The sequence below is a fragment of the Struthio camelus genome, chromosome 7 (assembly GCF_040807025.1).
Source record: "Struthio camelus isolate bStrCam1 chromosome 7, bStrCam1.hap1, whole genome shotgun sequence".
Classification (NCBI taxonomy): Eukaryota; Metazoa; Chordata; class Aves; order Struthioniformes; family Struthionidae; genus Struthio; species Struthio camelus.
In genome coordinates, this window is record NC_090948.1 from 43,635,382 (window position 1) to 43,645,657 (window position 10,276).

At 61.5% G+C, this 10,276-nt stretch overlaps 1 protein-coding gene and 1 long non-coding RNA gene across 3 annotated transcripts; one reads left to right on the forward strand and one right to left on the reverse strand.

Annotated features, from left to right (window-relative positions):
* Window positions 1-444: 444 nt before the first annotated feature.
* On the reverse strand, window positions 445-1,510 carry LOC138067857 (uncharacterized). The gene is made up of 2 exons (XR_011142309.1): window positions 1,434-1,510; window positions 445-1,093 (listed from the first exon to the last, which is right to left on the reverse strand). It is a non-coding gene; the product is annotated as an uncharacterized lncRNA (long non-coding RNA).
* MTG1 (mitochondrial ribosome associated GTPase 1) lies at window positions 1,511-5,626 on the forward strand. Of its 2 annotated transcripts, none has more exons than XM_068951132.1 (11): window positions 1,511-1,707; window positions 1,784-1,848; window positions 2,206-2,310; window positions 2,399-2,479; window positions 2,781-2,837; window positions 3,146-3,236; window positions 3,377-3,438; window positions 3,952-4,048; window positions 4,434-4,515; window positions 4,866-4,978; window positions 5,181-5,626. In XM_068951132.1, the coding sequence occupies exons 1-11, from the start codon at window positions 1,569-1,571 to the stop codon at window positions 5,276-5,278; spliced, it is 990 nt and encodes a 329-aa protein (XP_068807233.1). In that variant the 5' UTR covers window positions 1,511-1,568; the 3' UTR covers window positions 5,279-5,626. The 2 variants fall into 2 exon arrangements, with proteins under 2 accessions (XP_068807233.1, XP_068807232.1); XM_068951131.1 differs by having other exon boundaries at window positions 1,554-1,707; window positions 1,784-1,989; window positions 2,239-2,310.
* Window positions 5,627-10,276: the final 4,650 nt, after the last annotated feature.

The window sequence follows — 10,276 nt, forward strand, 5'->3', positions numbered from 1 at the left end:
ATACAAGGGACCACTGGCCCATTCCCCCCACTTCATGGGGTCCCTCTGCCCACCTGGCCTCACTTGCACACATCCAAATGATGCAGGAGGTGCCAGAAGGGCAATTCAGGGCTGAGTGGGGAAAGGCTCAGCCTGGCTTCGTGGAAAGCAGGTTTAAACCTGTCCCAGCACTTGAGGAACACACTTGTGGCACCGACCCCATGCAGGGTGCTTTTCTCTACCCATCTTTGTTGGTCTGGGCAAGCTACAGCTTTCCCCTGACAATCGCTCTCTCCAACCCGCGATGCTAATTCAGGGAGATGGGGACTCTGAGATTTCAGGAGGGACCGCACTGAACGGCTCAGCTCCTCTACACGCTGGAGCAGCGCCCTAGCAGGCACGCTGTATAGCTTGGTGCACACCACCGTGTTTTTTGCCCATCAGGAGATAACCCGCTCCGAGAAATCCCAGCAAAGCATGCTTTTATTGAACCGAAACAGCTCCATTACAGGGCTATGCAGCAAAGGAGAAACCGCCCCCGTGGGCGATCGGACACAGAAGCTCGCTGGGGTCACACACCATCTCGTTTTCCCCGGGGCACACGGCATCGTGGCGCTCAAGCGGGACCTCTCCAAAGGAGCTCTCCACAAGGTCTGCATGCCCCCGGGGCTCCCGGCGGAGACACCCCATGCACCTCTGCTCCTCGCCCCCGGGACCGAGAGGTGGGCAAGTCCTGGTGCCGTCCCGCCAGGATCCTGCAGGGAAGGGGCTACGGCACGGGGCTGCGCAGCACCGCTAGTACCAGTTGGTGCTGGCGATCATGTAGCGCACGTCGTCCAGCGGAGCGCTCGCCGTGCCTGGGCCAGTGGCAGGCTGGGCGCCAGGTCCTGTGGTGGGGTGGGTGCCGGGCTCTGCGGCAGGGTGGGTGCCAGGTCCCGCGGTGGGGGGGGTGCCGGGCCCCATGGCGAGGTGGGTGCCAGGCCTGGTGGAAGGGTGGGTGCCGGGCCCCGCAGGGGGCGCAGTGGGGCCGGGCCCTGGCGGCGGGGCCCCAGCAGTGCCTGGGGCGGTGGATGTAGGGCCCACGGGCCCCACAGGCCGCGGGTCTGCCATGGCCCTAGGGGGGAGAAGGGGGTCAGACCTCCCCACCGCCGCGCCCTATGCCGGGTGCCCCGCCCCTTCAGCCCTCCCCCATCGCAGATTAGCCCCGCCCCAAGCTGGCCGGGACCTAGCCACGCCCCCCGCTGATTGGCTCCCCTAGGTAAGCCCCGCCCCCGAGCACCCCCCCCAGCAGCCCTCCCCCAGCTGGCCGGGACCTAGCCACGCCCCCCGCTGATTGGCTCCTCCCCGCCGTCGCTGCCCCGCCCCGAGGTCCCCCCCCCACACTGTTGGCGCCCCGCCCCGCAGTTTGACCCCGCCCCCGCTGCCCCTTCCCCAACCGCCAGCGCCGCTTCTACCTCTCCGGCGGCCGCAGCCCCTCGGCCCGGCGCGGCTCCGCCCCCTGAGCGTGCGCGCCTGCGTCACAGCCCCTCCCCTCGAGGGCGCGCGTGCGTCAGGCGGCCCGGAGGTGACGCAGCGGAAGGGGCGGTGCCATGCGACGGTGGGCGGTGGCGGCGGCGGCGCTGCGGGCGGCGGCGGCCGGGCCCGGCCCCGGGCCCGGCGGCTGCCGGAGCCGCTTCGACTTCGGCGGCCGCGACGTGGCCTCCTGGTTCCCGGGGCACATGGCCAAAGGTGAGGGCGCCGGCCCGCCGCGGGCTGCCCCCCCCCGCCGCCGCCCCCGCCGCGCTCACCCGGCGCTGTGTTGCAGGGCTGCGGCAGATGCGGGGCGCCCTGCGCCGCGCCGACTGCCTCATCGAGGTGCACGACGCCCGCATATCCTCCGGTGTGGCCCCGCTCCGCGCCCGTTTACCCTCTCGCAGCCCCCCTCCCACCCCGCTCCGCCTCTGCCTCGCCTCAGCACCCGCCGGGCCTGCGGTGCCCCCCCCCCCCGCCCCCGCGGTGCCTAGGAACAAGGTCAGAGACGTGGGGCTGAATAGCTCACCCCGCTTCACCCCCCTGCAGTGATTCTGCATCCACCCCTGTCCCAGCCCTGCCCCCAGCCCCCTCGCCCACCCTCTGTCAGCCCCATATCCCCTCCATCCCCAGCTGGTCCCCTATTCCTAGCGCATCCCTTGCCCCTCCTACCCGTTCCTACATCAGCACACGGTTGCTTTCCTTATCGGCGCTCACATCCCGCTTTCGGGCCGTAACCCCATGCTGCAGGAGGCGCTTGGCATCCGCCCGCACATCCTGGTGCTGAACAAGATGGACCTGGCTGATCCCCATCAGCAGCCGGTGAGCGCAGGGTCACTGGGTTAGTACTGGCTGGCTGCGACCCTGTGGGGCTGCTGCATGCCAGCAAGGCCGTTCTCCATCCCTTTAGAAAGTCTTGGAGCAGCTGAAGCAGGAGGGATGCTCGCATGTCGTCTTCACTGACTGCCAGCGGGATGGCAACGTGAAGAAGGTAATGTGTCAGCAGCCCCAGGCCCTGCTGTGCACCTTCCTGCCAGCACCCAAGGGCTACAGGCCAATTCCCAGGACACGTGGTCCATGGAGAAGTTTGTGTGCTTCACTGTGGGCAACGTGACATACAACTTATGTCCACGGTACCCTTCCTTTGCAGTTTGGTCCAGGTGCTGTGTACAATTGCCGTTCTCTCCTTTGCTCCTGTTACAGTGTCCGGGAGGACAGCCTGCTACCAGCTGAGGAGCAGAGCTGCCTCACAAAGCCACCCTGTTAGAGCCCTTCTCCCTGTTTGTTTGCAGATTGTTCCCCTGGTTGCCAAGCTGGTCAGCAACAGCCCACGCTATCAGAGGGCCGAGGTGAGGAGCGGCAGCGAGACTGTGAGCGTGTGTGTGATGTTGCTCTGAGCCTGAGTCTCAGTACGGCTCCCAAGGGGCAGAGCTGGCATCTGGCAAACAGGTGATCAGGGAATCAGGGCTGGAGTTCGCAGGATGCGTTCTACTCCTTTTGGAGTTAAAAGGGGGAAGTCTGCTGCATTTACGCTGGAAACGCAAGCAAAAGCTTGGTGGCTTCTCCTGGTCACTGTTGTGACTGCTCATCAGTCCTGGCTCCTGGGGTGGATGGTTGGTGACTGGCTGGTCCCTGCACATGTCCTCTTTCCTTCCAGAACGTGGAGTACTGCATCATGGTGATTGGTGTGCCAAACATGGGCAAGTCATCGCTCATCAATTCCCTGAGAAGGCTGCACCTCAAAAAGGGTATTTTTTTGCGGGTCCCAGGTGTGGGAAGGAGCAGCTGGCACAGCTGCAAAGAGGCTTTGGGCTGCTTCTGAGTCATGGAGCAAGAGGTGGGGGCAGAGCATCACTTAGTTTTCTCACTCTCTCTCATTTCACTAAAGGAAAAGCCACTGCGGTTGGTGGCGAGCCAGGCATCACCAAAGCGGTGCTGACCAGAATCCAGGTACTGTCCTTCAGACCCAGCTAGCTGGGTCAGTGCTGGTCTTGGGGAAGGGTCTCTGTGTCGTGTTTCTACCTGTGGCAGGGCTGGGACCCTACTGATGGGGATGGGCAGGTCTCTGTGGTGGCTGGCACCTTTGGTCCTGATACTCTGTTCCTGCAGAATCAGCTCTGATCTGATCTGTCTCAGGCTAGCAGTCTCCAGCGATGATGTGTGGAAGGGCCTGCTGGGATGTGGCATTCTCCTGGCTTCTGCCCTACCAAGGGTTGCTTCTGAAGGCAACTTCTTTTGGCTAAACGCTGCCTTTTCCACAGTAGCTCTAGAAAATATCATGAGACATGTAATCCAAGCTGGTCTGTTTGGTGTTACCCAAGTCACCTTTGCAGCAACATCTCAATAAAGGGTTCAACACCTTGCTTGTTAGCAATGTCGCCACCTTTGCCTGAGTCCTGTGTTGCCAGTTATTCAGCTGCAGATCCCTGCAGCTTCCCAACAGTCCTGCCTTCCCCTATCCAGGTTTGTGAGAAGCCCCTGATGTACCTGGTGGACACGCCAGGCGTGCTGCCTCCGAAGCTGGGGGATATGGAGACAGGCATGAAGCTGGCACTGTGCGGTGAGGTGGACTTTGCACCTGAGTTGGCTCTAGCCGCAGGGCCCGGCGGGAGGAGTGGTCCTGGATGATACTCTGGATCTTTTGAATGTGGCTTTGAGCCCCCGGCTGGGCCTGGGCCTAGGTTGTGACTCTACCTCGGTGCAGGGGGCTGCCACTTGAAGCCCTTAGTATCTTCTAGGCTAGTGTGCGCTGCTGCTGGGGCTCTGTTTGGAGGCCTTGAACTTTGCACTTGGTTTGGTGTCCATAGAGCTCACATGGGCCTTGGGGGGAGATGGACTACAGCTTGGCCAGGTCTCAGAGCATGGGTGCTTCAGAGTAAAGCCTAGCTGGAGTGATATCGGCATGCCTGAGGCTGAGAGCGCTGAGTTTTACCCCTCTTTTCCAGGAGCCATCCGTGACCACCTTGTGGGGGAGGACATCATGGCCGATTACCTGCTGTACACGCTGAACAAGCATCAGCAGTTCAGGTGAGCATGATGGAGGGACTGGAGAGGGATCCTTCCTGTATTGCTTTTCCTGGCACCGGGATGCCTTTCCCAGCCTGCCTGTGTCCTTGCAGGGGCAGGAGATGCAACATCCCAGCCCCGTCCTGTTCCTCCCCCAGCCCACACAGGTACAGAGGCTAGGACGGAGGAGAGCAGAGGAGCTACTTTTAGTGCCTGCTTCTGCAGGAAGAGCAGCTTTGAAGTGGGTGGTGGAGAAATGTCCTCCAGGAAAGGGGTGGTGGAAAAAAAGTGATGCTGGAGCTGTTTATGCCTGGTGCCATCGAGGTCTGGCCATGCGCCAGGGCTGGGTGGAAGCCATGTCCTTCCTACAGGTACGTTCAGCGCTATGGGCTAGCTGAGGCCTGTGATGACATCCAGCATGTGCTCAAGCGCGTGGCACTGACCCTGGGCAAAACACAGAAGGTGAAGGTGCTCACAGGCACAGGTGAGTGTGCATGGGCTCTGAGGGCAGCTCTGTATGCGTATTGCGAGGGAGGTACCTCAGTCCCAGTGATGCAGGACGCTGTGGGGTGCCTAGGCCAAACCCGGTCCTTTCGAGAGTGCTTGGCTCCAGGCTTGGTTGGCGGGGCAGAGAGCTAGCCAGAGCATCTGGCACCTTCCTCCGCATCCACTGCCGCCTCCCCTAGGGAACGTCAATGTGACGACGCTGGACTACTCGGCCGCTGCCTATGAGCTCATACGGGCTTTCCGGGCAGGACATTTGGGCAGGGTGACACTGGACTGAGCCCTGCCCCATGTGGGACAGGGCCTGCGTGTGGGCTCCCAGAGGGAGCCACTGGGTATCCCAGGAGCAGCGAAGAAGCAAGAAGCTCCTGGCAGACCTCTCAAGGCGGCTGGGCATCCCTCACCTCCCAAAGAGCCGTGCTGCTGTAGGGACTGCCTTCAGCCCTGCGCGCTGCACGGCACAGGGCTGTCTGAACACCGAGCCCCGTTCCCATGTGAGCAGGGCCGTTCCTGTATGAGCCCCGTTGTCTTCCACACAGCGCTGAGGCCTCATGGAGTTGGTATCTCAGCCTGGAGCTTTTTGTAACCAAGCTGTGGTGTGTGATTAAAGTGGCTTCTCTAGTCTCTGCTTCTGCTGTGGTTCGTGCCTGGCTGCGGTGCAGGGCAAGGGAGAGCAGATGGTATGTGGGAGCTCTGTGTTTCTGCCACCATGCTGCAGGGAAGCACAGCCTGTCACCTGAGGTGGAGGTCTCATTTCAGCCCCAGACTGATGTAAGGGGACGGGGCATACATGATCTCTGCGGAGGGGGTAACACTGTGCTGTGATGATTGCCCGTAGTGTCACTGTGCAGGCAGGTGAAGGGGACCTCAGCCACTTTTCTTGGGCACTACAGTGGCCATTCAGGAGGGCCTGAGTGTTGGCAGGAAGGAAAAAGGAGAGGATGCTGCCTCCAGTACGGCCAAAACCTTTTTGGAGGCCACTTCCTCTCGTTCCTCACCCTGGAGGTGAGTTAGTGCTCAGGTGCTGCAGGTAGGAGACCCCATCCCAGCCTTGGGTCTCTAAGTAGAGACCTTCAGGCCTAAATGAAACCCCTGTGATCCAAGCACAGGGGTTTGGGGCTGCTAAAAAAGTTGTGTGCCAGAGTCTAATGAGGGTCCTACATCCCTGCCTGTCCTCCCTCAGTCCACGTCCAACCGCACATACTTTCTGCCCAGCTTTATTGCCACGTTGTCATCGTCAAAACATTTATAAACCCACGTACAAAGGAGTGGTACGCACGGAGTGCCTGAGGTGGCAGGGTTTGGCACAGCTGGAGACACATGGGGAGGCTGTGGAGGGGCACGCGGTAAGCCCAGGGCTTCCCATGGGGTCCTGCCCCAGGGCGGGGACACCTCCCTGACCGCGGGGGACAGGCAGGCAGTGAGAACAGCAAGTGCCAGGCTGGGACGTGGGGCAATGCTGGCTCCACAGGTGGGTGGTGTGGTCCTTGGAGCCGCTGATGGCCCGCGTACACGGCCTGCTCCTCAGCCCTGTGGGGTGGCCTGCCCTCGCAACATCCCAAAACAGGGAGAGCCGGATCGGGCACGGTCAGGGCCCCTGAAACAGCTGTGGGGTTTCTGAGGGTTGGGGTTGAGCCGTGGGCTGTGCCAGGCAGGGTGAGGAGCGGGACCTGTCAGAGGTGGAGGAAGGCAGCAAGCGGGCAGAGCCAGGACACAGCCCAGCCCGAAGAGTCCCAGGCTTGGGCAGCCGACGTCCATGAGCTGGCGGCGGCCGTCCGATTGGCATCCCCGTACTCGGCGCCATTGTCCCCGTCGAGCTCCCCCGAGAGCCTTGTCCTGCGCAGGGCGGCCCCCGCTGCCACGCCGGCTGCGGCACCCGCCGCGGCTGCCCCCGCCACCCGTAGGGCTGTGCCGGCCGAGCCATAGCGGGGAGCTGCCTTCACCCGGACACGGGAGGCCCCCCGGGCGCTGCCACGTGCGGCCCCCCGGGCACCACCGCGCCCGCCCTTTCCGACCGCGACATCGCAGAAAGTAGCAGCAAGCAGCATCAGCGTCCAGCACGCCGCCGTCCTCCTCCTCATCCCGCCGCTAGGCCAGCCAGACCTGGGCACAAGGGAGACCCCAGGGCACTCAGCTCAGATTGCACGGCCTCCCCACGGACTGCCACCCAGGCACCCACATCAGGACCAAGCTGCAGGCGCAGCTGACCTGCACTGTATGTGCAATACCCTGTACACCAGTTGAACGTGCAACCACAAATCTGCATGCACTCTCCAACTTGCACGCAGATTGCACACACATGTGCCCCTATGCATTGGCTGCATGTACCCACACACAGCTGTACTGGTTGCACTTACACATGCGCGCACACATGTGTGCTTGGGCTACATGTACACTTACGCTCATAGCACCCCTTGCATACATGCCTGTCCACAATTTGTATGCAAACATAGCCAACTCAGCAACACACAAAAAGCATGCCCATACATACATGTGCAAACCCTATGCACAAACTGCATGTGTGCACATATGTGTGTATGGCCCTGGACACAGATTGTGTGTGTGTGCATGCACCTGTACATAAGTCACATGCATGTGCCAACGCATGGGACGCAGGAAAAAACTCCACGCAACTGCGGGTGAGTTGCGCTCTTGCACACACACATGCTTGCATACACACACACACAGCGGTGTGCTGCATGCGTGCACTCATGCACAAGCTGCATGCACATCTACAGTCCTACCTGTAGCCGTGCATGAGTTGCAAGCACACTCTTAAACATACCAATTTGTGACCAGCACGTGTGCACACACCTGTGCAAGGGTAGTATGTGCAGCCACCTCCTGTATGCATGGGTGTACATACAAACATACAGCCCTATATAAGGTTTGCACACACCCATGCATGAGTGGTGTGCATACAAACTCATCTGTACTCAAGCTGTGACTTGTGCACATAGCCAGCCATGCCATGCATGCACACCTGAAAGGATTTGCAGGTACAAAGACATTTTTACACAGGCTTTGTGCATTCCCCCCAGGACACTGATGCACACACGTGCATCATCACACACCCATGCACTGCTGCACATCCATGCACCTGTGCACCTGTGTATGCCTTGTGTGCCCATATGCATGTCTTTGGTGGTATGCTCCCCCCGCCCCAACATTAGTCCGTGTATGTGCACGGGCACACACCTGTGCAGAGCTACATCCCCGCGTGTGCTGCACGCGCACACAGCCCCTGCATGCCTGGTCTACGCATTCACGACCGTGGGCAAGCTGCACGCTCCCATGCAGGCCCTCTGCAGCGGTGCCCACCCGCAGGCGCCCGGGGCAGGGCTGCACGCAGGCGCGCGCCCCCCGCCCGGTGCCCCGCCCGATGCGCGGCTGCACGCGCCCCCCGCCCCGTCCGCGCTGCTCACCGCGCCGGGGCCGCCGCTCCGCGCCGCTCCGCCGCCGGCCGCGCTCCCGCAGGCGCGCGCCGCCGCGCTGCGTGCGGACGCGCGAGGGCACGTGACGGCGTGCGCGGGCGGGGGCGCGCAGGGTGAGCTACCGGGGTACGGGGGATTGTGCGTGTGCGCGCGTGTGCACGCCCGTGTGCAGGGAGAGCTGCAGAGGTGCAATAGGTGTGCATTTGCATGCAGGGTTAGCTGCAGGTAATGGGTGTGTGTGCGTGTGCACGCAGGGTGAGCTGCTGAGGTGTGGGGGGTGTGCGTTTGCATGCAGGGTGAGCTGCAGGGATGCAACGGGTGTGCATGTGTGTGCGTGTGCATGCAGGGTGAGCTGGAGGGGTGCAATGCGTGTGCGTGTGTGCACAGTGAGCTGCAGGGGAGCAGTGTGTGTGTGTGCACGTGTGCATGTGCCTGCAGGGTGAGCTGCAGAGGTGCAATGGGGGGGGTGCACATGTGTACGCATATGCACCCCCATGTGGTGTGAGAGCTGCAGGGGTGCAATAGGTGTGTGCATGCAGGGTGAGCTGCAGGCGTGTAGCAGGTGTGTGTGTGGGGGGGTGTACACACAGAGCTGCAGGGGTGTGAGCTGTATGTGTGTGCATGCATGCAGGGTGAGCTGCAGGGGTTGTGCTGGCATGTGCAGGGTGTGGTGTGGGTGCATGCATGATCAGCTGCAGGGGTGTGTGCCTGCACAATTGCAGGGAGTGTGCGCATGTGCGTCCAGGGGGGGTTAGGGGTGTGTGACTGCATGCATGCAAAAGAGTAGATGCATGGTCATGAGAGCTTCAAATTTGTATGATTCTGTGCGCACCCATGCAAATGAGGGGATGGGAGTGTGGGGGCCATGTGTGCACACAGGTTGGGGACACACAGGCCTGTGCATGCATGCACACGGGTGGGTCAGGGCCTCTGCGTTCACACATGCCAGGACAGGTGTGTGCATGTTCACGCACAGAGAGATGCACAGGCAATGGTGTCTGCATGTGTGCACGTGCGGGAGTGATGCAGGGACACATGGCAACGTGCAGAGGCGGCCTCCTTGTACGGAGCCAGGCAGGAGGCATGCCACCACACACGGCTCTATATTTTTTATAGGCTCCTGGAAGTGGGAAATGGAAAAACCCTCTCGTCTCCCAGCACGTCTTCATCGGATCCCACCATGTGTCACAGCACCCGTCCCTGTCACAGCAGCTGCTCTAATGTGCTGGGGATGGCGGGTGCAGCGTGGCCACGCAAGCATTGACGTGAGCAGCTTTTAAACCCCTTAATCCCATCCTTAGCAGCAAAGGGGTTGTCATGTGCCCAGGACACCCTGGGGAGATTTGCCTTTTTGCTACGCTTAGGGCTAAGCCCCTGAGTGGGCAGGAGGGAGCAGGTACGCCCAGGGCTGAGGGTGCTGCCCAGGGGCTGTATGGGTGCCTGCAAGTACCTGTGCTTTGCATGCTGTGCAAGCGTGTGCATGTAGCAACAGGGCCGTGCCTGCTGGGTTGTATGTGGGTGCTTGCAACATGGTGGTCGGAGGGTCCCCTCACCCAGTGCATGCCTAGAGCAGCTCCAAGGCCTGCAATCAAACCCAGCAGGCCCTAGGCATTTTGCTAGGATATTTCATGGGGTGTTGCACAGGGGGTTGAGCGTTCGGGACACCGTCCCCAGCATGCATCTTGGATCTCGGCGGATGAGGATGTGAACGGCAACCCTAATGCAGCACCCCACAACGGGACAGGGCGAAGCGGGTGACCTGCCCCTCGCAAGACTTCCAGGCCTGCTGTGCGGGATGCCAGGTGCATGCTGGCTAGCCTGCATCATGGCGGGCAGCCCCCGTC

Coding starts and splice junctions, on each gene's coding strand:
- MTG1 (XM_068951131.1), top strand. CDS start 1,569: ATGCGACGGTGGGCGGTGGCGGCGGCGGCGCTGCGGGCGGCGGCGGCC. Junction 3,237..3,376: donor AAGGCTGCACCTCAAAAAGG/GTATTTTTTTGC, acceptor ATTTCACTAAAG/GAAAAGCCACTGCGGTTGGT. Junction 3,439..3,951: donor CGGTGCTGACCAGAATCCAG/GTACTGTCCTTC, acceptor TCCCCTATCCAG/GTTTGTGAGAAGCCCCTGAT.